The sequence below is a fragment of the Typopeltis vanoorti genome, chromosome 9 (assembly GCF_054136105.1).
Source record: "Typopeltis vanoorti isolate ZY-2024b chromosome 9, IOZ_Tvanoo_1.0, whole genome shotgun sequence".
NCBI lineage: Eukaryota > Metazoa > Arthropoda > Arachnida > Uropygi > Thelyphonidae > Typopeltis > Typopeltis vanoorti.
In genome coordinates this window covers 145,146,839-145,173,803 of record NC_143557.1, presented here as the reverse complement: position 1 = coordinate 145,173,803, position 26,965 = coordinate 145,146,839, and the positions used below count along the sequence as shown (strand labels likewise).

General features: G+C 44.8%; 1 protein-coding gene across 2 annotated transcripts in view; it reads left to right on the top strand.

Moving 5' to 3' along the window:
* Window positions 1-23,913, top strand: part of LOC150103659 (breast cancer anti-estrogen resistance protein 1-like) — a 91,966-nt gene extending 68,053 nt beyond the window's left edge. For both annotated transcript variants that reach the window (XM_090398378.1, XM_090398377.1), the window contains exons 3-4: window positions 15,879-16,014; window positions 21,628-23,913. In XM_090398378.1, the coding sequence (XP_090254504.1) occupies window positions 15,879-16,014; window positions 21,628-23,702 (2,211 nt within the window). In that variant the 3' untranslated portion in view covers window positions 23,703-23,913. The remainder of the gene's footprint in view (window positions 1-15,878; window positions 16,015-21,627) is intronic.
* Window positions 23,914-26,965: the final 3,052 nt, after the last annotated feature.

The window sequence follows — 26,965 nt, the reverse complement described above, 5'->3', positions numbered from 1 at the left end:
AGAGGTCTGACCTACGTAACTAATACCACATGAGCAAGGAATATTATATACTCCAGAGTATTTGTAGAATGGATGAGGATCTTTCGGTGATCTTAAAAATTTCCGAATAGTATTGATTGGTTTGAATGCCACTCTGATCTTGTATGGTTTTAAAAGGTTAGCTAATTTTTTGGAAAGGTTGTTGACAAAAGGAATTGTAATTGTACTGATGTATTGGACGTCATCACGTTGTCGATGTGGTATATCAGTAAAGAGAATCTTGTTGTAGAGTCTTTTTGGGTAACCATTTAAAGAAAGTTCTCTGGATATTGTGGTTAATTCCGTTAGTAGGTCATCCTTGTCTGTCGTATACTGTATAGCTCTTTTCTTGAGACTATGGATAATGCTAAGTTTCTGAGCTATGTGATGAGCTGAGTTGAAATGAAGGTAACGTCCAGTATTTGTAGGTTTTCGGTATACAGATAGGTTGATGCTATTATTGGATTGTTTCTTTATTAAAATGTCAAGGAATGGCAGTTTTTTATCTTTTTCCATTTCTAATGTGAATTTGATGGTATGGTGGAAACTATTGATTTGATTGAGGTAATTCATTAGTTCTTCTTTTGTATGATCCCAAATGATGATAATTTTATCAGATCATTAAATATCAAAGAAATGAACTTTCATAACAATTACGTCATGAGTCATCACGAATAAATCACGTTAACGAGACATGCACATTGTCACGCACAATACCAATTTTTGTATGATTTAGAACCATCGGTTATAACCTAGTCTGTAACCTTCATTTTGTGCTTACTGATTTGTATTCCCTGAGGATGCCAATAGAAACAGATTGGCGAAACATGTAGGAGGATAAAAATAAAGCTACTTGATAAAGATTTTATAAAAAAGTGTAATAGTCTTATGAATAATTGTCAGAAGAAAAAATTCAACATAATGAACATCTTCTTATGTATATCCTAAAAGAACAAATTATTACAATTTGATTTGCTTTGATATCATTTTTGCTCTAGACGTTTATCAGACCCCGCCTATATGAGAGGGGTGATGTCAAAACAGCAAACTGTTCAAGTATTACCGAAGGAAACTTTATACGGAGTGATAAGAAGTTGTAAATGACTTTGATAAGTCTTCGGGACTCTTCAAGTAAATTGGTGTGAAAAGTACGAAACAGAAAAGTCATCGCATCGAACAAGTCGGCACATTTTTGCTGTGTGGGCGGCGCAACTTTTAGGCATCGAAGTGGCGCAGATTGAGGAAGGCTGAGACCAGTTGAAACATTTGATCGCAACGTGCGAGATCATGCACAGACGACGTCGCTGGAGTGGGGTCATCTGTTGAAACGATGCTTCTACAGGTCCTTCCGTCGGTCACGCTCGTATTTGACTTCAGCGCAACCGTGTAGATGACACTCGCCAGTCAATGGGGATTTCACCGAAATCAAATCACAAATACTTTTTTCTTGCCGCATTTGATCCCACTCGGCGCTCTGCTGTGTCATGCTATAAATTTAGCGGCCTCTCCTGTGGGGGGGGGGGGGGTATAAGAACTTTTGGTATAAGACTCCGCGAAAACATGGTCCCTCGCACTCTTCGCCACTCACTTCGGCATCCGATGGATTCGAAGGCTCTTCAAGGACGCACGTGCTGCGACGAAATCTATTTGGTCGTCCCTGAATTTTCGGAGGTCCTGGGAACGCTTCTGACCTTCGCTTGTCGGCAGCATCCCCTCAGCCGAAGACGACTTCCTCTCGTGTTTCTAAGCAGCTCGTCTTCAGTTTCTTTAATGTGTGCGCATCTTTGATGGATCTGAAGTTTGTGCGCCTCCCTCCGACATCCGACGGCAAAGTCACGGACTCTCTTCTAAGAGGTATCGAGCGAGCGATGAAAAATGTCCCCCCCCCCCCCTTTAATAGCGGCGTAATTCCAGCGATGCATCAACCTCGGCTTCTTTAACAAGCGGGGGAAAAGCTTCTCAAACGCTTTTTTTTACACGCGTACAAAAAAAAAAAATCCAAGTCAAAAAAACTTTTTTTTTAAATTACGGGAATCAACACAAGAGGACTTCTGCTTGGTAATGCAGAAGTAAGCACGGCGCAGCTAAATTTTTGGGAAAAATTCTCAATTTTCAGCATAAAAATTTCTGCTGCTCTCATTCGAACGCAGTAAAAACTCGGTTTAAACCCGCGATGAAGTTCTGTTCAATTCGGCGCTGATATTTCTATTTTGCTTATTTAAAAATTCACGCATTTTCAAAACAACGTTCGCAACAGTCAACAAACCCGATGTTTGGCATTACGATTCCGTTGGTCGTTTTATACGAGAAAGGGTCAGCAGTAGAAATTAGGGACGAAAGCAATTTCAACGATATTTCGGTTTCAATGAGACAATCCATAAAAAGCGAGTCGCTCAAGGCGCATCCTATCCTAAACGAGATCACGTGTCTGATGGATTCGAAAAGGAAATCTAATCAGCGATGCGCAGCCGTACTTCCCCTCGGGTGCAATTTGGCGCTTCGATAATTTTCGAACTCTTTCGTGGGTGGAATCGGAAATTTCTCCTTCGTCGGTGACTCGTTTTCAAGCCACAGAATACTTCCTCTTTGAGGAGGAGGGGGGGGGGGGTCTCGACACGCGCGCATTTTCAGACAGCGTTATCAAACGGAAGTTAAGCACGTTCGCTCTCGATCCGAAGCTCTCTGACAGAATCAGTCTCGTCACTTTATCAAGGCGTGAATAAAACCATAATAATTATATAAAGAAAAGGATTCGGGGTAGTCCTTCAGCATTTTCACAAAGTGATGACAGAGGGCGCTGTCACACAAATACACCCAGCTCACCAAGGAACCGTTCGCCACTTCGCAACGTTTGGAATTCGCCGATCTTTTAATAGGGGCAGCACGAGAAAATGGTTCTTCGCCAAAGTGCCGACTGGCTCTAAAGTTCGGGAAAGCATCTCCAAAGGCGCACGAAGCTTGAGCAATGAGTCAGTGGTCTCGGCATCACGCTAGCAAACACGTGATTCTGGAAGACCCGCATTGAAGTTATTCATTGCGAACTGATTAAAACAGTTGACGCAAGGCTCGTGTGAAAATTGTTAACTGGTTGCCTGTCCGGATGACGCATCTCACGGTGGCGGCGAGGTATGTCGCCCCACAACGATTGCGTTGTGCAGACAAGAAATGAGCGGCCCAGCAAATGACACAATTTGACGGAAGTAAATAAATACAAATAAACAGGAATTTACGTCTAAATGAATTTATTTTTCGACTATGAAGTGGCGAAATAGTTGTATTTGCACGTGCCATTGTCTGAACGTCATCAACGCAAGCCGCAGTCCCTTCTCCGAAACCAGTTCGCTATCACCTCTCCCTAGCGGCAACTCTGCTAGCGTTTACGATGACCTCCCTCGCCAGTACACCCACTCGTCGCTGCGAATCAATCTCGTTGAGATTCCCAGTGGGGTCGGGGTTCTAGTGGGTGTTTAGGCTAATTTGCTCCCTCGCTGACCCGATACTCCCTTTTAACACTCCCACCGCAACAGAAGAGACAGAACGGGGAAACAGAGAACGCTGATATAATTAAACTCCTTTCCTGGCGTTCTCCACCGTTGAAGGTCACCCATTTATTACACGCCTCGAGAACCCCCGTGCAGCCCAACTTGGCGTGACGTTGATGTTGCCCAGTCGCGTGCTGTCAGATGAAATTACCTCCGTGATCTACCGGCAAACAAATCGGCCCGTTTCCTGTGCCGGACAACCTGCGAACCACCGCTGGTCTCCAGTCCTTCCCGCAACGTCAGAAGAAGAAGAGATCTCCTTATCTGCCCTCGAAACAGCCACCAATCGGGACGATATCGTATTCCATTTCCTCCTCCCACGACACGCACACACACACCTGTTCTGTTTGTTCGTGCTTCCTCTCGAAAGGTGGGCGGGAGATTCTCATCGTAGAATGGCCGGGATGGGGGGGGGTTCATTTCCGTCACTGCTGAACCCATTCCAAGTGCCTGCGATGAAGCCACGAGAAGTTTGCAGGAGTGATGTTGCAGCGGGAGCCCGATGGAGCGTGCAGATTGATGAGACCGAGAAGGAGTAAGGGGGGGGGGGGCGAATGTAAATAGACATTTGAGCCTCACCTTGAATCCATTCGTGGGGTCCGCCCAGCCATCCGTTATCATCCGCACAGGGCTGCTCGCCCTGGAAAATGCGTCATACGGAAAACTTATTCGCAGCGTGTTCATCCACCCAGCATCCTTCAAGCAAGACCCCGATCCCTCACTCCCTTGTCCACCGCACCTCAATGAAACTTGCCGAGACAGCCTCGCGTACTAATTTTCCCTTTCCGCCCAAAAGAAATCTGTTTTCTACCAGCCTTGTCCCCCCCCCTCACTCCTTTTTCGAGCCTCACGCTCTAAAATCCTCAATTCTCTCATCACTAACACCCCACAATCGAGAATAATTTGGTCGCCTGTTCCATTCCATCCATCTATTGTCATCCCCCCCCCCCAACAGCCACTTCCTTGTGTTTCTGTTTGTCCTTCTCTCCATCGTATCGAGTCTCTCTCTCTCTATCCAGTGTTTGACGAATGTCCTTTGATGTAACGGGACATTTTTGCAAACCGATCCGCTACTTAAAACACCAGAAAGCAACACGAAGAATCTTCGCTCTGAGGCCGATGTGCACCAATCGCAACAGTCAAGTCGGCTTACAAGGCAGCCTAGTTGGCGTGGGTTTGTAATTAAAAACGAAATTTAAAAATGGCTTCTGCTTTGCACCAAAAGGCTTGCTTATAGAAAGATGCTCAAGCAGCCGATTTAAAATAAAATGTCAATGCAAAGTTTGTGAAGAATATCAATAATACCCGAACAGTAGGTGCGTACCCACGTTACCCTTCCTCCCCCTCCAAAAATTATTTGACAGAAAGCTGTCTATATACAGCAGGTTATCATTGTTACATAACAGTTGATTTACTGCAGTTTCAGTTTCTAAGACTTAAATTCATGTAACTCCTATTTTAGACATTATTATCATTATTATTATTAGATACTAATCCAATGTATCCACAGCTTAGTAGAGATGAAGCTGTCGCCTACCCAACGAGACTAATTTTTAGTTTTAATTTTTAATTTAGTAAAATTAAAATTTTACTAAATGGATTTATTGACATTAAAAGAAACATTCCCGGATATGCTTCAAAGGAAAGATGAACAGAAAGTACAAATGAAGTTACTTCAAAGATGTTTTTAAGTAGTGAACTTTTGTTGAAGCAGAAAGTAAAGAACTGACAGAAGAAATGAATTTATTCATTTCACTTGAAAAAGAAGGAATGCAACAGAATCTTCTAAGCCTTCTCTCTCTCTCTCTCTCTCGCTCGCTCTTCCAGGTCTTCCTTCGCATGGATGCCCTGATGATTGTCCATCTATCACTTTTCATCCGTGCAATAAGTGCGGCCCATTTCCGTTTTAATTTTAAGTCGATCCTTCCCTTATCCGCGTACGTTTCCATCTAAATACAAACAAAGAACGTCCGCGATATTCGCGCTACCGAAATATCCCTGCAATCCAAACTGACATTGAGGTCGCTGCTGTTTCAACAGCAAGTCGCTTGGCTCAGAACTTTGCTTATAAGAACCGAAATATGAACACTCGCAGAGATCATCGTAAACGTTTAGCTAGCAGAGTTGTCGCCAGGCAGAGGTGATTGCGAACTGGTTTCGGAGAAGGGACTGCGGCTTGCGTTGATGACGTTCAGACAATGGCACGTGCAAATACAACTATTTCGCCACTTCATAGTCGTAAAATAAATTCATTTAGACGTGAATTCCTGTTTATTTGTATTTATTTACTTCTGTTGTTTATATTGGTCTAAGTTAGTTTTAACTATTCAAACACAGATCGAGTAGCCGTCGAACTCCTCGGTACGTTTCACAATTACAGCCTGGGTTGGGACCTTTTTAAGCATTCATCCCAATCTCGATTAACTTCCTGGGAGTGGTGATCTTCAATGGAGATTTTTTTGCTGGGCTTCATATTTCCACCTGGCATGGATCTTTATGTGAATACCTTTTGAACAGTTGATGATTTTCACCTGCTGGTGTGAAATCAGCACTGCCTTCTTTATTGCAGGTCTGCAAAAAAAAAAAAAAAAAAAAAAAAAAGTTCGACGTTTGGTTTGTAGGGAAGAGGAATTGTTACCTAGTCTCCAACCCAGCACCGAAGTAGGATTTTCGGAATAGTTTGCTTGCAGTTATGCGATTAAAAGTTCGTCGTTTGTATAGAAGGATGCGTGGATTGAATTCTTGCATCTGCGAGGACCCACTGCCTTTCCTGTTATTAAGGAGAGGTTTGTTTGTTTTTTCCCATGGGTGTGGTAAATGAGAGCCATCTTTATAGATTACTTGACGTGAATTGGGACGTGCGTATTTTTATTTGATGCCTAGTTGTCAACTAAAGAAAATGTTTGATGTTCCCTCATTCACTGATGTTATTTTTATAGGAGAATTGGCAGCCTACGACCATAATTTCAATCTTCAAATTGGCATTTTTATCGCAGCCTGGAAATAGTGCGACTATTAAATACTCTGTTTACAATTGCCATTAGGGGTGATTTTGCACTTAATACCAGTTCTAAGTGAATATTATCGATTCATCATGCCGGAATTTGCGTCCATATTCGAAGCGTTAATTAAAAGTAATAAAAAAGGCTTAAAACGTGTATGATTTTCAAAACAGCCAACAGCTCTCTATAGAGCTTTTGTCCTCCTCAAACCTGCCTGTCTGAGTGGCACCGTTCAACAGTTTACGACCCAATTTAGAATATTTCCAAGGTTGGTCGCTGAAAGTTCTCTAAAAATTCAGGAGAAGTGAAGATAAATCGAGGGGACTGTGAGGCTTCTTCGATAACCTCGGGTTGCTTCACCCAAATCGGCTGCTGATTCTAAGTCGGACTGAATTTTCGGAGACAATCGAAGTGAAATGCATCGAGGACGAGGGGATCCCGCAGACACTTCTGCACGCCTTGAGGAACGAAGTGCTCGTCCGTGATCTGGGTGAAAGGCCTTCCCGAACTGTGCTTTAGGACAGACGAACAGGAGCAGACACGCCGTCCATTAGCGGACGAAGCAGAATTTAAAACAACCCCAATCACATTTTGCGTGTGTTGGTTTGCATTCTGCGAAGGAAAGGCAAGAAACAGCCTGGAACGAGTTTCTACTCCGCTTGCAGGAGGTTGGGCCAAATGGGGTCAATTAAAAAATACTGTTTCGGCTGTTTTGATTGGTGGCTTTTCTTGTTGGAAAAAATAAAATAAAAGGTTTCCTGTCGTGACATTCATTGAGAGAGGAGTGAAGACGGAGAACAGTACAGCCTCTGCGAAGGGCTTCGTGTATGTGCGCGGGCTCAAATTTCTTGCTTTGAATGGGAGTGTTGAACGAACAGCCCGATTTATTGCGTCACCCCCTTGTGGAGCCACACGAGCGGCGGTCGTCCAATCGGCGACTTCATTTTTTCACTCGATCACAACTCGGTCTTGAACGAACACACGGAGTTCACTAAAGAGAGGGGAAGGGGGGGGGGGGGATCGGTTGATTGCGGACAGAAATAGACAGCCTGACCCACTTCCACTCACTAAACGCGAACGGAAATGACTAATGCTGAGGATCCCTTTCGTGCCGGCCATTAAATTACCCACTTGTGGCGTCTTTCCTATCGGAATGATCTTCCCCCCCCCTGTTTAAGCCACCGCTGCGATTTTCCGTTGACGGGAGAACGAAAGTAGCTTCTTAACGGATGCAGTCTGTTTCGAGTGCGATTTTTGTTAATTGCTTCCACTCTCACAGCGACGTGGGGGGGGGGGGGGGAGACGGTAAGACACCCGTCGCAGTGAGAGAAGTCTGCAGGAAGTACATTTTTATTAAGTTCGGCTGTTCCTCAGCGGTCATGACTTATCGCATCATCACGTGATTACAATCCAACGGGATCGGAAAGTGCTTTTAATTCAATCGACCTGGCACTTGAACATCCCGATTTATCCCTTTTGGGGTGTTTTTTTGGCTTCTTCCGACTTCGCTTCTCTTCGAACATCTTGAGAGCTGTTTTGTGCTGCTGGTCCTTCATTGACTCGTTTCGTGTAATTGGCGCTCCTCAGTTTGGACTCGCCTCTTTTGCTTGTTTCAGTCCGATTTCAGTAGTACGAATTTGTCACGGAGACATTTCCAGCTGCAGAATGATCACTTAAAGTCAGAGGTGTCCTTTTGATGCGGAGATCCTTGTACCAGCGTCCCTCTGTCCGCTATTTCGAAGCGATTCTCTCGAAGATGTTTTCTTTCGCTGTCTGCGCTTGATCCGTGAATGCGTTGCAGTGCAGGATCGATGTACGCAGACGCGTCAGAAAACTCGCACGTGCAGTTTGGAGGAATCCAGTCAAAGGGGTTAGAGTCATCGAACGGGAAACGAAAACCGGCGAAGAGATCCCCAAGGTGAATCGGCGGTATCCTCGCATTGACGCACGTACCGAGATCGAAAGCGAGACAGCTTGGTGGACTCTGTTCAACGAACTCCCTCCTCCCGCTGCACGAATCCCTGGAAACATCGGAACAGCGCTCGAAGATGGAGCGAACAGAACGCCCTGAAGTATGTGGGGAGGGGAGGAAAGGGGCGAGATCGAGTGGGCACGAGGAATATCTTTCCATTGTCCAGTGATGTTTGGAAGCGACGGGGGTGCTTGAAGGACCACCCAACGCGAGCGTGTTCTTTCAAGCAAACGAGGATTCACTTGATTGTAGTTCCAAGACAGAATTCTCCGAAATGTTTTTATTTTTCTTTTAATTGCATTTATTTTTCGCGCAGAATGATTGCAACACGAAATAAGAGGCAACGACAGCGCCGATGTCTTTAAGGGGTTGTTGCTGCGTAGATCTGGTTTTGCACACTAAAAGGAAACTCTTAAATTAATCTTTTTCTTCTTCCGTCGCAGTGACCTATTCAGAGGAGTTCTACGAATCTCGAGATCGAGGAGAACTCACTTCGGCAGAACAGGCTCAACTGGTTTCTCCCCTTTCGGCATTTCCTCGTTCCTTAAAATGGCCGTCGATTCAGAAGCGTTTCGACCTTTGAGGATTTGTTCGGGAAAGAAACGACACTCGAGTCCAAAGCCGAACTTAAAAACCTCCGCCGGCAATATTTTGTTTGTGTGGCTTCTGGAGCCGCGTGTGGAAAAGTTGGACGATGCAAAATGTCGGTGAAGTGACGACAGCAAAGAATGGCAATCGCAAACACTGCCGGAGTTTGAGGTCAGTTGGAGAAACGAGACGGCCGAACCATGCGACAGCTTCCCCGATAACTTTCGAGCAGGCGGGTTTATTCCGGACGTAAAATGAATTGTTTTTTCAATCCGCGAAATTCTTCGATTCGTTTTTTCTTCTTTTAATGCGGTCTCGCCCGCGAAAACTTTCTTCATAACCCTGTCGGTAAAAGGATTTCTTTTATTTATTTCTTAAATAGTTCGCCCCCCCTGCTCCAGAGGCCAAACGTGGAACTTTTTCGAGCCGCTTCAGGCCTCCAATAAGCGGGCGAGGTGACGCTCCCATCTAGAGAGAGAGTTTCTTCGCGAGGAGTGAAAAACCTCTTCAACTTCCGTATCACGCAGGATGGGGAGAGGAAAGATGATTGCAAATAAGACTTTTTTGCAATTTGACATCGATTGGAAGTTGTTTTTAAGTGTTTCTCGTTTAAAAAGAGACTTTTCGTGTAACATCGGAGCAACCAGCATGGATTCCCCGGAATTCAGTCTTTCTACTGATCACGTGATTAACGTGATGCCTCATGGAGTCCATCGTATGACCCTCTTCTCGCTGGTTCTTCTTCATGTATCTTCCTCAGTGAGAGGGTGCAGCACCATGTCCTTCCAGTTCTCTCTGTTAGTGGCTTTCCTTTTTTGTTCCTGCATAGCCACGTGATCCTGTCCATGATCTAATATCTTCAAGCTAGGTCCTTCGGTTTTCGCCTTTTGACCCTTTTCCCATAATTTTTCCATCTAAAACTGTTAGTATCCTCTGTCCTGCTCAACCTCTCGGTACTTTCTCTGGATCATTTCCTGTAATAAAGATCTCTGTGTTCTCATTCTCTGTAGGATATCTGTATTTGTCACATGTTCTGTCCATGAGATTTTCAGAGGTCTTTGAAATGTAGCACCACATTTCAAAGACCATTATCTGCTGCCTTACTCTCTCTTGAATATCCAGGTCTCACTTCCATATGTGAAAATTGGCCGCACTAATGTTCTTATCATTCTTTTCTTTGTCTCGATACTCACAGAACTTCTGAGCAGATCTTTATTTTTCCAGAATGCATCTTTAGCTATGGCTCTTCTTATTTTTATTTCTTTATCTTGCTTTCCATCTGCAGGTGCCTTAATATTTGTATTCTGTTCATTTTTCACTTGGTTTGAATATTTCTGGTTATCACGTATAAACTGTGTATGTCATCCCATAATCGCATATCTGTAGACATCACTTACGCTGTGTGTGCCGTACCTTCGGCTGATTGCATGTAATATCATAGCGACCGGTATGGCAATCTCCCTGGGTTATACATGCGTACTTGACGTTTATTTTTATGTACGTTCCCTTGCAAATTGTCTCATCGTGCATTGTGAATTTCCTTATTTCGTTAGCAGCCTTTACCGTAATTTGGTGTTCACGTTAAGAACGCCTTTTGCTGCATTCCATCAGTGCTGTGCGTTAACGCGAGTAAATTCACTTTTTTTTTCCACGGTGGTTTTGATTGACTTGTTTCTGGCCGGGGAGAAGGGAGATCTCTCCGCAGGATTCTAGATCGAAATTTAGTTTCCTACAGATCGCATAGGAAACTAAACGCCAGCTTCCTAAGAATAGCCTACGCTTGGAAGGTTTCTCTCAACGGCTCCAGAAACATCCACGAATCCCACCGATCGTCTGCTTCGAGCAGATCGAGACTCTGAGGTGTCATTTGTTCCCAGAAAATCCCGACGAATGCACGGAGCTGACGCCTTAAGTGCTGTGGAAGGATCGAGCAAATTACTCGGCGATCTTCGCCATCAGACTTCCGCAGTGCTTAAAAGGACGTCGAAACCTTTTTTTTTTTGCTGCATTCTTAAGGAGGCTTCAGTGAAACCAAACAAGTGCTCTGAACCCGATTGAAATTTTCGCCCCAATGTGAATATTACGGCTGAGGGAGGACAAAGATTTAGTTCCGTTCCCCGAGCAGGGGTGCTTTCGAATCGTATTTAGTTCCCGTTTTTCTTTTTTTTTTTTTTTTTTTTTACTTGCAGCATTTCCGGTTAAAAACAGCACCGTCCGTTCTTATGTAGATTCTGCCCGACCCTTTCCACGTCGAATTCGCTTGAACGATCACGAAAATATGCCGCACCATCAGAATTTCTATTGCAGTGGAACTGTTTGCATGGGGGGGAGGGTGAACATATTTGTACGTTATCGTAGCCTCTGTAGGTGCCTTAAGCGCACTCTGGTGGGAAAACATTTAATTCCATTAACATTTTTCAGTTTTTTTTCTACCCCTTTAACGGCAATAAAATGAATCGAATGTGCACATCGGCAGAAAACGGTCGTGCATTCAAATGTTGTCATGACGACTAGTGACGTCGTTGGACAAGAATGGGATCTTGAACGAACCTTTTTTAACGAAAAGAGTCGGCGCTTGTTTTCGTTGCTTACTTTGACGCGCGAGCGTCTAACCGAGAAATTCAAAGCGGTCGTGAACTATCTCGCTGCGAACCCCACTTGCAATAACGACAGGAACGCCGCGTGTAAGTCATCGAAGTAATCAATTTCAATATTGTAACTCGAAATGTCGCTTTTCTGTCATTAAGACTCTTCCTTTGTGCGCATGCTCCATCCCTTCCATCTCGCGAATTTTTTTTTTATTACCACAAACTTTTTTTTAAAGTAAGGAACAGAATTGATTTAATACATCACACTGCTTAATACGAATACAACTTCAATGGCGCGTGTATATAACCCAAGAGCATAAGTTTTTGGTCCTAATATCTGCACTTCGTTCTTATCTATTGTTGTGTGTGCCGTTTAAGCGGTTATCCATTAATGAAAACAAACGCATCGTGTTCGTCGTATGGGAGTTCGCCTTCCTTGACAACAAAAATCCCCTTCATTTGTTGAGGGGAAGCAAGATGCATCGCACGTGTTTCTATGAGATGCCTCTGTACTCACGAGGATAACTGCTGAGTGTGAAGCCGCTCATCCCCGATCCCACTGCATGGAGGAAGCTGATTCCACCTTTATTTATTTATTTATTTTCCAAACTCGACTGTAGAATACGCGCGAGTAAATACAAATACACAAAAGACTTCGATAAGGAAACGTCTCTTTCTTAGCACATTTTTTGAACTCCAGTCGAGGTCGTTAACTCAGCCAGGCGGTGAACTCGAACGCAGTCTTTCTTCTTCTGCTGAAAGACGTTTCTTTAAGGAAAACTCATTCGGGCCTCGATTGGTTCGGAGGTTTTCAAAAAAGATTTCCGACAAACGAAGCAAAACAATTTGGTTGCGTTGTTCGACCCTTCTGGCACCAAACCACAATCCCCAAAACCTTATTTTCGGAGGACAAAAACACTCTCGTGATTGCAATGAAAAAAGAGAGGCTGAAACACCGTTTAAGATGTTTTTTTTGTTTCCTGTTTGGGTGAGTTTTTCGCCACGCGCAGAGCGAAAAGGGTTTCTTATTTTAAACGAAGATCTTCTTCGGATTTCCCAGTTTGCAATTAATTAGAAACCCGCAACTTCACACGTGACCGGCCAACTCGCCTTCAGTTGAGAACTCCTCCTACAGGTTCCTCGCATTCTAGACGGGATTCGAACCCGGGTCTATCCAAACATGCCAACCGAGCTACCTGCCTGCAACGAAACACTTTTCTTCCCTGTCCACTTGCCAATATTATGGGATCTCTTGTGATTGCAATGAAACAGCGCCACCTCGTGTCGAATTCCTCCTGGGCAAATTTCATGACGAGCTTGCGCATTTTGAAGTGGAGAATTTCAGTTGCGTCAAAAGAGGCTCTTCGGCCCCAAACGACAGACGTTCAGTCAGGTTGCTTTCGAATTAAGCCCGGATCGGAATCAAAATTGCAATTAAAAAGTCCACTCGTGGAAAGAAAAATAGATTTTAGTTGCAAAAAAAAAGTTTTGGGTGGACGGTAGATGGAGGTGTCTCGTAATATTTACGCTTTGCAGGACAGATGGCGACCTCTGCTGGCTGACAAGTGACAAATTAACAAAAAAAGCTAAGCTCTTCTGCTGCGAGCAGCGATGGTGTTCATTTCGTGGAACTGCGGAAAACGATCAAGCGACAAACAGGCTTAATCACGACATTCGAAACGGGGGTTTATTTTTAGCTCGAAGGTCACGTTCAAGCGTGTTGTAACGGAGTGTGTGCGCGCGCCTACGCGATGATGGTTTGTGGTTGCAAGAACCGAAGAGTGTTGGCGGTATTTTCAGCGATCGAGCGCTGAAAATGCAACGCAATCTCCTTTAGCCGAGCGATGTTGGCGCCGCCTAGCGGCGAAACGCGATTAACTAGGTCTTGTTTATGACGTGCTGGTGTTCGACTGTTGGCGGAGGCCTCGCGTTCGTTGTCCGCAGGAGGATGTCTCAAAAACAATCGGGGGGGAGGGGGTGCTTGAAGTTGCATGGACTTCGCCGCGTTACTCGTCGCGTGTCATCCCTCCGGGAGATTTGAAGTGCGCCGAAAGATTTTGAGGTTTCGCTGTTCGTGTGTCGCGGCGCGTAATCCTTGCCGAAGGGCAGCACGTGCGGCTGGGGGAGGGAGGAAGAAAGACGAGGTGGCCACATTTCATTTACTTTCCATCGGTCGTTATTTTTATAGCATCGGCAGTGTCGCCAGACTGTTGTGACGCCTCTTGTTGACCCAGACATCGTGGCACACAAGCAACGGAGGTCGTATTACGGGCGTCATTAGGCGAACGGAGAGTGGCGAACTGACTGCAGTAATTCGAAATGCTTTTTTTCTTTTTTATTGTGCATTTGCGGAACAGTGACGAACATCAACGAGATTAGTCAATCGTAAACGTTTCGATGTTTAGTTTGTGTCGTCAGCAGGAGAATGGAGGAATGCAAATCGAAACGAAGGGCGAGTTCTTTAACCCCCCCCCCCGCGATCCGTTCAAGAAACGAATTACCGGAGCCGTGTTTATCCCCATAAGAATCTCCTACGAAAATCCGAGAAGGTGATCGTGTTAGCGAGTGTTTCGTTACCGAGTCGGACCTTGGCGTCATTTGCTTCTCGAATTCAGGGCCACCCAATAACCTCGCAAGAGAAGATGAGTACGAACTCGAGGCCCCCGTTGTTCTTTGCTTTGTTATAAAGGGAACCCCCCCGCGAGTTTTGTTGGCTGAGAGACTTCTCTCTTTCAGTCAGAGTTCTCTAAAACTCGGACGGTTGACAAACTGGCTCCACCCAGTGATGCTTCACATTTCCTCAAGTATAAGAACGGTCCCTTTTTCTAGTTCTCCCCCCCCCACACAATTACAATCAACTAGACGTCAGTTCAACTGCAGTTCATAAAAAGCCAATTCCATTCAGAGCTGGATTACGCGCATTCGGGTAAAGCCCCCCCCCCCCCTCTTTCCTGCCACATAATTCTGCCCAACACTTTCATAGGAAAGAGAACCTCCCCCCCCCCCCCGGATGCGTTTATCGTAATCCTGTTGGTCCGAACGAAAAAAGGTTGGTCAGAGGATCCTTGGACCAACCTTTTTTCGCTCTTTTCGTAGCGTAGAGAAGGGAATCCACCAGGGAAGGGTGAAATTCCTTTTCGCCCCTCTCCCGACATTTCCTTCGTGTTGTCAAGTTTGGTTTTTCGTGTTTGTTTACTTCTTTCTCGCTTGCTGTGTTGCACTTGTGCCGAAAACAAACTGCAAATCCCCGCATATTTACGATCGTAACATCCTCCCCCCCCTTCCCTGAGCTGCCGTCTCTGTTGTTGTTGATTTGATTTTTATGTCGCAAAGACATCAAGGGTCATACTGCGCCACGACACAGGTCACAGCAGTAATTGGTTAGTAGGACACTCACAAACATCCCTGCCCACATCCTTCAAACGGGATTCGAACCCGCGTCCTCTTGGCTGCAGAGCGGAGACGCTAACCACTCGGCCAACCAGACCGGCGTTGTCTCTGTAATGAGACGAAACGGGCGTAGTGTTTACTGTGATGCCACAGATGGCGCCACTGCAGCGATAAATCACAGACTCCTTTGTACGTGGGGAGGGTGTGAATGACGTGTCAGGGACGACAGATTTCAGCGGCGAAACTCCGTCAGAGATTTGCGCAAAGAATCGCTTTGTTCTGGAACTTCCTCCCTTTCTCTCTCTCTCCCACGACCCGTTTGGCAGCCCCTTCGCTAATCGGTGACCGCGTACCAGAATGTGACCTTGCATTCGACCTTGACACCGACCGTTTTCGAAGGCGGGCTCCGCGAGAAATTTTCTCCGAAATGCGTCAAGAAAACATCGAACCTGTTTTAAACACTGAAAAATGTCCCTCGCCTGGGGCACCCTTCAAACGGGACATTCCCTCGCAAGTTAACCCCCCTCCCCCAGAGAAAGTTATTAAGAAAACTCTCATTTCGACCATTCGGGAAAGTAAAGAAAGAAAGGGGGGTGTGCAATGGGGAACCCCTTCTCTTTTAACTTCATTTTCCTTAATTAAATATTCCAGTTAGCAGCAGGCTGGTCTTTGGCCAGCTTCTGTCGAGTCGGCCGAAGCCTCGCATTGATGCTTCGGTGGACTCGAACCTGTTCTAGTTCATCGAAACGAAGTAGCGAAATTTATTTTTGTTTTGCAGGTGGTGACCCCGCAGAGGGTGGGCGACGTGTACCTGTACGATGTTCCTGGCAGCGGAAGACCCGTAGAAGCCTACGACGTTCCTCATCCCTCTTCCCAACACAGAATAGCGAATCCCACGCTCCATTGTGTCCAAGGTAATCATTTTGATGACGTCACCTTGTGCGCTTGTAATATTTCATTTATTTATTTTTGCGTACCCAACACGCTCTAAAAATTTGTATTCAATTTGTGAGAAAAAAGGGAAGAGGGTACCACGGCTCTGGTACTGAACAGTAACTGGCTGTTTCAATGGGGGGGGGGATTTTTGAATAAAATAAGATAAGAAAATATAAGATAGGAATCAGAAATACCAAGAACTGAGTCCGCAATGTTTTTTGTCTAAAGATGGACAAATGACGTAAGGAACAAGGTCGATGGTGAGGGAAACCGTAGAAGCAATATCTTATTGCGAATCGTAAGAGTCCAGTAGATCTCGATGGATTTCTTCGTTACTTTGGAACGAATTGAATGGGTAAGATCTGCACGCACGGATAAAAACTTAGTGGAATTTGACGAAATAAAAAGCCAACGCCAGGAGTCATCTGTCACATGCAGACTTCAGAATAATGAGGAGTCAAGCTGTTTGGGACAAAAGAGACTGCGTAATCCTGAAATAGAAACGCAAAAGCCCTTCCCCCCCTCCCCCGTAATCGCGTAATCCAATCCTTGCTTTACAGGCAGAATTAGAAGGAAGAGAAAAAGGTCCGAGAAATTGGAACCGGAAAGCCGTTTGGAGAAGAAAACAAATTTCCTGATTTCGGTTCGCTTTGAAAATGAGTTTGTTCATCATCTGCTTAAAAGGGTTTAAGGGAGGGGAAAACAGCTGGGGGGAGGAAAGGGAGAACTATTTTCAGTTCATCCAGGCGTGATTTGTGAATCCACCACAGTTCAGCAGCAACGGAGTTTGTTCTGCGACAGCGCGGTGCTTTCGCCTGACCAAGAGTCCTACTAAACCACGCACTGCTTCGCTCCTCCTTTCTCACCCCCCCCCCATGCACCGTGGACAGCACTGCTCCAGTGAGCGCCAACACCGTGCAGAGTACATGCTAAGTGCCTGCACATGGCGATCGATAGCAGCGGTGGTGTGATGCGTATCGTGCATTCCTCCGCATCAGGAAATGTAGTTCGTCGTGGGTGATCGCCCGCACAATCACCCCGTAAGAAAACAAACGACGGTATTTGATCATTAAGGTAAAAACACGTGATTTCCCTCTTTTGACTTCTGTGCCAGCGAAGTGGAATTCGGTCCATCTCTTCAGCAACGTTCCCACTTTCTCCTTCAGCTCGTGCGCTTCGAAACCTCGCGTATCTTTCGCTCGAAACAACCCTCTACTTGGATGTTTAGCGCGTCTGGAAATACAAAATTTCTGAAATACGAAGAGCATTTTGGAAGATTTGTTCATCAGAAACACGAAGGAATTCTCTGGTACAAACCCACGAATTAGAACCCGATTTTGTGAGCCACAACAGAAATGTTTCGGGTTTATTGTTGATAGATGAGGGTGTCGACTCCAGAAAAACTGGCAGATCTAAATGGGAAACGAGAGAAGAAAAAGAAAATCTATTGGATTCGTTAGTGCGATTACTTATTCCATTTCTGCATCTAATAGGGAAGCGCAAGATTCCTGGGAATTCTTCCGGATCATGGAACGCAATCACTCCTGGAGATCAATCACTTTATGTTATGAATGACTTTTCTCTGTTTTGCTGCAATGGCGAACAGAAATATTTCTCTCCGATTCGGATGTACGATTCAAACCGGTTAGCATACTATTCTTCACTTAGCCTTTTAAGGAATACGGCGGACCGACCAGGGCTTCTAACTAATGTTCAATCCTCACCTTCTCATGGTGCACCTTGTCTGGTATCTGTCTGGATACTGATCGAAAGGGCGTGGCCTAGCAATTTGGGATTTAGCCGACCAAATTGTATTCTTATTGGCTTAAACCACAATGCAAAATGATGACAGAACTTCGTGCCGGCTGGAGAGTTACCCAGTTCAACACGGTCTCCTTTGTTTTCGTCAAGGGGATCAAGAAAAAAAAAGAACAAATCCCAACTCAACATAAGCAGAGTTCAAGATTGCCACCATCAATATAAGAAGCATCAATGGAAAAGAAAGGGAATTAGCAGAAGAACAAAGTGAAGTGCCAGATGGGCTTAATACGTGTCAACGAAACAAACAACACACAAACAAATGCGGTCTTCCTAAGCAACAAATACAAGATGTTGTATTCAGGCAATAACAATCAGGGAAAAGGAGTAGCTGTGCTATTCAACACTAAATGTGAGGATATTTTCTTGAAGGGGCAGGCAATTTCAGATAGTGATGTGGGAAATATCATCATGGAGAACTGAACAACGAGTATTTATGTCGAGCATTTACAAAACAAAAGTTGCTTGTTGTTCGACATCTGAACAAGATGTTTGGGTAAAATTCGGGGAAAAGCGCAAAGCGAATAATAATGATAATGAATGCCTGATGGATTTCTGCTCAGGATATGCATTAGTTATTACTAACACCATGTTCCTACACATTTCACATTAAGAGAAGAATCAAGGAATAAGAAAAGTCTCGTTGACTATGTTATTGTTGATAGTGATGTTTTCTCCCTGGTGCAGGACACCAGAGTGTACAGAGGATTTGAAATTGGAAGTGATCACTATTTAGTCTTGAGCAGGATAAAACTGAATTTCATATCGAAAAGAAGAACATGTGAGAAAGTTTTCAAGCGAATAAAAGTTGAGCAGCTATCAGATGTGAACTGTAGACTAAAATACACAAAGAATATTCAAGAAAAAATTGAAAGTTTGAGAACAGGAACCAAACCTTGGAGATTCAGTGGCAAGCCTTGAAGAAAACTCTGATTGATTCAGCCAGATAGGCATGTGGTCAGGTTGTCTGCAATGATAAAAAAATCAGAACTCCCTGGTGAACACAGGAAGTTAAAGAGGCAGTGAAGGAAAAGAAGAAAACATATCAAAAGTTCCTGGCAAATAAGTCAACTTATGCTGTTAGAAATACAGAGACAAATGTAAGAAAGTAAACACTGTGTAAAACTAGCTAAACAAAAGTCATTGGAGGACTTTGGCAAGAATATAGAAAATAAATATCAAGACGGTGGCAAAATATTCCAGATGATTGCAGGAGAGCTCTCATAGTACCCATATAGAAAAAGGGAAATAAAACTTAATTTGAGAATTAAGGAGGTATTTCTCTACTGAGTTTTCCTGGTAAGATTTATGCAAATATTATGTGCAAGCTTTATTGGACACAATTTCTTCCTTCGGCGAAGCTGGATAAAGAAATTATCCAGCTATCACTTCATTTGATAAAGAAACTCAGGTGTATGAGGCAGAAGTATTAGAGCTGTTACACACAAACAACTAAATAAGAATTCTGCAATATGAACTATGAGATATCAGCACTTATGCTAAAAGAATGTTCAGCTGAACTGGTTATTCCTTTCAGCAGGATTTTATAATTTTCTAATCAAGTTACCCTCCAGTTAGATAAGAGGAATGGATATACTTTTGGACTTGCTTTTGAGAGGATACAGCGTGGAAGATTGATGCATTAATTGGAAAATATGGGATTGGATTATAAAGTATTAGCGTGGATAAGAGGATGGCTGACTGACGTATCGAAACGTGGTATATGAAAAATGGTAAAAGTCGGAAAGAGTTAAGGGGACTAGTTTTGTATCAAAAGGATCACTGCTTGGTCCATTGCTATTCAATCTGTACATTAATGATATTGGGAAGGATTTGACAAGCGACATACAGCTATTTGCTGATGATGCAAAGATAGGTAAGGTAATCAGTAATGCTGCTGATATGCAGCACTTGCAGAATAATTTGAAAAAGCTGGAATCGTGTTCATGTGAAAACAGCTGTCATTTCTGTGTTAATAAATGCACTTTGGCCTGATTAGATATCCAATGTCGTATTATATTGTTGGGATTACGCTAGAAGAAACTGACGAGGCTAGGGATCTTGAAGTGTTAATAGATAGGAAGTTGAAGTTCAAAGGTCATACAGCAAATATTGTAAATACAGCTCAAAAGATAATTGCAATGCTAAAACGAATACTGATATATAAGAATAAGGAAGTTCTCTTTACAAGGCCTTGATAAGACCCCACTTGGACTATTGTGCACAGGTCTGGTCTCCCGGTTTCTGCTGTGATTCTGAACTGCTACTTAGAGAGAGCGACGAGGAGAGTGTTAAAAATGATATCCGAAGGGAAAGGACATCTTTGGAAGTCGAGAATGAATGGTGTCAAGAAGGGGGTGAGAGCTAGTTTTTTCTCTCCTTGTCGGAATGGATTGTCTTTGCAGATTGTGAATGCAAGTACGAGTAGTTTGAATGAATTGAAGAATAAGTATGAAGCTAGTGCAGGTATTAAGATGGACCCTTCTCTGACTTCAGGGAAGTCCCGTAATAATAAATAATGGTGTTGATTCGTGACCATTCGAAGATATTTTCAAACTCTGGAACAGTAATAAGTAACGTCATTCTAAAAGTGTTCTGTACAGGACTGAACTCAACTGTTTTATAGAACCTGAGAATCAGAAACGGATCATGAGGTGAACGGAGCTCGTCGGTATTGAAAGTTTCTAACCGCTGAAGGGGGAGGGGGAGTAAATAATAAGGTTCTCCGTAGTAGCTGGAGGAACTTTGTCGAGGCTCTTTGTTTAGCTCAGGAATCGACTGAGATGAAAAACAGTGAAAGGTTGAGGTGAGAGAACCACAGACGGACACCATTTAAAAATGAGGAGCATTCGGAAGTGTGTGAGCGGAGTTAATCTAAGCACGTGTGGTCACTCACAACAGAAAGGGAGAGGAAAAATTGGCAAAGCTAGCGTTTGATGCCAAGAAAAAGACCTACAGGAAGATGAAGATCTAAGACGGAAGGAAACTATTTAATATTGTCTTAAATCTGACAATAGTGGAGTCCAAAGAGAATAATCAGACTAGCATCTTACCATCATAGTACCATGTATAGTATCTTAAGCCGATCTAATTCCTGATCCAGTGTTTAATAATGATGGGTTAATACGAGTATGTCTTAGAAGGAAATACGCAAGATTTCCTCAAGTTGGTTTTCGAGTGCCTTAACTTTGCTCAATCAACCTTAAAACTGCAGTAAATAAACGCCGCTCACTCAGAATGACGAGACATCCTCTGGAGGAATGACCTCGGCAATGGCGAGAGGGGTGAAGGCCTTCCGATTTCTAAAATAATTCGTAAAGCGCAAAGGAGTCCAACTACTCTGTAGGCGGAGCAAAAATGTGTTCGAAGAGTATCAAAGTGACAGCATTGAGAGAGAAAGAAAGAAAGAAACGAAACCCAAATAAACCACTTTTCTTGTGGGGAAAAAAAACAAAGCTCCTCCACCCTCGCAAATTATTTGCCGACCAATCAAGCATGTTCCGAAGTACGTTAAATGAGATGAATTTGTTACGCGCCTGAACTGAATTCGAACTGTTCCAAAGCACTTTGCGAGCATCGCACTGCTCCCCCCCTCCCCACCTTCAATGCTTCTTCAAAGGCCACGGAGAACATTTCTTTTTAAGTAAAAAAAATTACAAATTTTTTTACTTAAAAATTACTTTTTACTTTAAAAAAAAACAATTTTTTGTTTGTTTTTGTTTAAGAACTGGAATTTCGCTTCGCCGATCTGAATTCTGTCTTTTATTTTGCAGGTAGTTACGACACGCCACCAAGTCCACGGCTGGTCAGAGGTCACGGCGCCTACGACGAACCTAAATTCCACTCTCTACCGTACGACGTTCCTCGGCAGATTTCGTGCGAGGAAGGACATGGAAACATCTTCGTGCCCTCGTATGACGTGCCGAAAGCTTTCGATTACGACGTTCCCACCGCTAACGGAGACGTTACTGTTGTCGGTGGGGCATACGACATTCCAGCGGCCCCTCGTTTAGTAGAGGCGAAGGAAAATCCCGGCGCTTACGACATCCCATCCTCCTACCTGAGTGCGCCCATGGCGGATGCCTACGATGTCCCTTCTCCTCATTCGAGGAACATCCGCGGCACCACCTACGATGTGCCTCCTTCGAAGCGATCCAGCGGGGTATCCGTCATGTCGACCAGCTCCTCTTCGGCGCTCTCCCCTTCGAGCAGCCAATCCAGCTTGAACATGTCCCTTTCATTGTCTAGTTTGTGCGACTCCAACCGCTCCAGCCTAGATCAATGTCACGAAGTGTACGACATCCCCCCTGCTGGTCCTCAGAGGTCACTAATAAGCAGCGCAGCTCATCCGCCTACTAAAGGGCCTGCCGACTTGTACAACATCCCTTCTAACATCATCTCGCAGTTCTACGACATTCCCCCTGCTCCGAGACCCGCCAAGTGTCAAGTGAGCGAAGGAGTCTACGACGTTCCCCCACAGGTCACCCGCGACGTCGGTTCGCTGCCCAAAAATGACGAAGTGGACCACGACCGGAGACTCTCTTCCTCCAGCAACGACTCTCACGACTTCAAAGAGAACTTCCCGAACATCGAGGGCAAGGAGCTCCCCCTCGAGCTCGATGCCGCCATGGAAATGTTGGTGAAGCTGCATCAAGAGGTGCAGGGCGCAATTTCAAAACTGTTCAGCTTCGTCAGCGCCACCTGGAGGAAAAGAGAAAACATGGAGGTGAAAATCTACGACATCAAGATGACCTGTCAGAGGTTGCGCAACGCTCTGAAAGAGTTCCTCGCTTTCGTGCACGGGGCCCTGGCGAATTCGAGCCACGCCCCCGATCGAACGCTGTGTCATAAATTGGGAAAGCTGGTGAAACCTCTCTTGGACTCGAACACGATCGTTCTGGCAACGACGCAATCCCTGGACGAAAAGGGGTGGCAGATCCCCAAACTGATCACGTCGGACGAGTCCGGCACCCCGGACGAACTGGACCAGTTAGTGGCGTGCGCCCGAGGACTCGTCGAGGATGTCCGACAGGTGGCGTCGTTCATTCAAGGCAACTGCACGCTGATATTCAAGCGGTCTCAGCTCATCGTGGGCGGGAAGACGGTGATTCCCAAGACGGACGAGGTTCCAGAGAAACTGAGCAACAAGACCGACTCTCTGAACAGGCAGAACGTTCAAGAACGGCCCCTGCCTGCTCCTCCCCCGGTCACGGGACACGGCGCTATTCTGACCGAGCGGGACAGCAGGCAGTTGGCCAACGATTATGATTACGTCAACCTGGAGTCGAAAGAAGCGGTGGAGCGAGAGAACGAAGAAATCAAAGCGGCGCTCCCCAAGCAGCTTCACAAATCCTTTGAAAATCTTGTGAAGGAATCGCAGATCCCCGTGGACGATGACGTCAGCAAGTTTCCTGTTCAGCCTCCCGAAAACGGATCGAACCTCCTGAACGCGAACGAACTTCAGCTGCTGCAGTTCTACGACAACCAAATGGACATGCACATGACCTTCCTGACCAACGCTATCGACGCGTTCATGCTGACCATCGACAAGAACCAACCCCCGAAGGTGTTCATCGGACACACGAAGTTCGTCATCATCAGCGCTCACAAGTTGGTATACATTGGCGACACCGTGCATCGGAACGTGACGAGCCTCGGGGTCAAGAACAAGGTCATGCAATGCTCCAACAGTCTTTGCGACTCCCTGAAGTCCGTGGTGACCACCACTAAGAAGGCAGCCCTGCAGTTCCCGTCTGTGGCGGCCGTGCAGGAGATGGTCGACAGCGTCGTGGACGTCTCTCATCTGGCCAAAGACCTGAAGGTCGCCATTGCTCACGCGGCCAAGTGAGACGCCTTTTTTGTCTCATTCGGTGGTGCGATACCCTGTGCGGATTCAGGAAGAAACTGTTCCGCGGGTCGGCTGCCTTTCGGAGTTGATCGGGTCCAGAGACACTCGGCAATTCCCCTACGCGTGTAACGAATTGCAATCGGATTGAGAATGTAAATGCAGTTTGTTGTGGCATCGACCCCCAAAGAAAATAAATATCAGAACCATTTTACTCTGCACTTGTCTAAATCTTCCCCTTAAATATTTCACTTTATTTGATCCCCCTCCCCGTCCACACACCTCTCTGCATCCTTCGGTTTATAATTTGGTTTATCCGCTAAACAGCACGTGCCTCGTTGATCTGCATTTAACATAATCGGCGATTTGTATTTGTGGTCAAGCGCTTGCTGAGAATCTTGCTTCAATAACCGTCTGGCCTGAAAAGTGTTCTGTAGGAAAGGTAACTTCTCGTGGCGAGAAAAGTGGGTGTTTTTCCTATAAATAACACACACACACATTATATGTATGTATGTAAATAAAGTACCCTTCTGTCCTTAAACTACAAAGTGACGAAAGTGATTTCTTTCTTATGTGCGGTGAGTAGGACTGTTGGAGATCCACGAGGATGGATTGCAATACGAATTGGCCGCGTACCCGTTGGATTGGTCTGCTGCTACGAACATCAACCGGAAAGGATTTTCCTGTTTCGTTTTCCATTCATTCCGGTTTAAACTTTCAGTTGAAATATTGAAAGACGGCCGAGTGGTTAATTGTCCAATCAACAGGCTTCGATTCGAATACTGCACACGTTGCGAATGTAGTCTAGGTTCTCTTTCGTGGGCGCATGAAAGAGTAAAAAAGTAATATTACGATCAGCAGTTGACAGCCCCCCCCCCCAAAAAAAAAACCTCACCGACGCAGACGAAGTGGTTCAACAGTTTGTACGAAAATGTTGAAAGAATAAGAAACGCGACGCAGACGCTGACCTGACAAGTTAAATTTAGAGAGAAGAGAGCGCGTGATCCTTTCCGACAGAAAATGGGATTGCATCGAGGAAAGTTTCGACACGGATGCGACCTGACAAGATATCGCTCAGTGTGCTCATCCGCCGACCTTCCTCAACATTTGGCTCGAAATGACTTTTGGCTGTTTTTCAAAAAAAAAAAAAAAAAAATTGCAATCGGAAGGCAATCGCAAAGAAGGAGGTTGCATCGCGATTGCCTAACTTCCGATACTACTAATTAAAGACATCGCAGTTTCGAAGGGCCTTCGAAACCGCCTCTTGCGTCACAGGCTCTTCCCTGTGTGTGTGTCGTTCCCGGATGTTATCGCCACCAGATAACACACCGAGTTACTGCATCGCCCACGAAGACGAAAGTTTTATTGTTTTTCTAGTTTTAGTAGTTTTCAAAGCCAAACGAAGCAGTCCTAACTTAATCGCCCGTTTTTGCTATTTCACTTCAACGGTGTTCGTCATGCAAGAAGATCAGAGCGGGGACACTTCTCGCTTGGGATTGCGTTAAGGACGGTTTAGTTACTTATTTTAGACCAACCTGGCAGAATGCAAGGTTTGCTTAGAAGAGTTCTCATCTGCTAAGAAAAGGGTGGTGATGAGTGGGGGAAAGCTCAGGAAAGGTATATTTCGAGAAATAAAAAGCCAGCCGTGTTTCAACCTAACGACTGTTCGGATTCGATTCGCGTCTTCTTCCTTCTCGCAATAACCACCAGACCAGCCAAACTCGCTCCGAACGAAATTTCCAAAGTGTTAAGTCCCGTTCCCGGGGTGTTTCTTTCTTTTCTAACAAATTTCCGACCATTCATGGCTGCCGAATATTTTCAGCGGTTCTGCAACTCGGCCTCCACACTGGCGTGACCTTTGCCCTGAGCTGGAAACACTGGTGTTCAAAATCCCGCCAAGAACGCGATGAATCGTTTATTGGAGCTCAGCTGAGGATCGGCTTAAGACTAAGAAAGAAAATTGGGACTAACTCAGCTGAGGATGAGTTAATCCCAATTTTCTTTCTTCTCTAAACCAGAACCTCAGTTGTAATTCCAAACAACCCAAACGGAAATTCGATGTGTGCGATGGCTAAGACAGTCCGGCCTGATCTACGTAGTCAAAAATATTTTAATCTGCATTCATCGATGTATACAAAGATAAGCAATTGTACGTAGGCTTAGCACAAGAAATTTGAAGTTTTCACTTGGTGATCTTCGCTCCAATCTCGCTTCAGCTTGAGGAAAGAGCTGCTCACGATTTCCCCTTTCTCACCCCAAAAAGGAAGGAGGGAGTTTGTTCTACTCGTAAATGGGAGGGTGAGCCAGCTAATATTAGCCACGGATGTGCATTTGCTGAATTCACTCGACGAGTTTTGAGGCAGACGATTTGTGTGGCTCGAGACTGACGACCTCACTGTTTCGCTCTCATTCGCAGAGCTGGACAACACCATTCCGTGGTGAAACGAGTCTTCGTTAACTGCGAGGCTTCTCTCGATCATCTTGCGAACAGAAATGGACTCTTCAAAGAATGAAAGAAACAAAGCGAGACTTAAAATAGAAAAGTCTTCGAAATGTCACGAGGAGTTCAATGACCTTGTTCTTATCGCCACTCGTTTTGCGATGTGTGGACGAGCACTGCATTAACTAATGTCTTAATATTATCACAAATAAAAGAAAAAGAATTTTCTTTAGGGAAATCGCACTCCATGCGTTCCTCGAGCGATAGAGCAAAGTCTACAAACCAAAATGGGTGATGCACCGCGAGAAGCGAAAGTCTGCAAAAGTATTGCACGAAAACCCCTGCATTGCGCCAATTTTGAAACGAGAAAATAAAACCAAATGGTACTAGAGCAGAGAGAGATCCCCCCCCCCCCCATTCACTACTGTAACTGATTATTTAGTAGTAATGACGTTTCTTGTTTCATTCTATGCTACTTTATTATATCTGACGTCAGTGCATCATAACTAGACACCACGCCTCCTACAGCCCACTGATTGTATTTTTCTCTGTTAACCGCGTGCGTTCTGTGACCGATTTGCCTGTGCGCACACACACATATCCTAATATATGTTAGTAAAATCTTTTGATTTCGTTTTTTTACGAATGATTTTTGTTGAAATTTTTAATCCACGCTATAATAATTAAGCAAGCTTCTTTCTTTTGTCTTTAAATAGAATTTTTCCTATTTAAGTGCTTAGTCTGCGCGTCTTTTAGTGAGTGAGCAATTGCTTGTCGTCCCTTCCTAAACACACACACACACACTGAAAATCGCACGGTGTGTGTG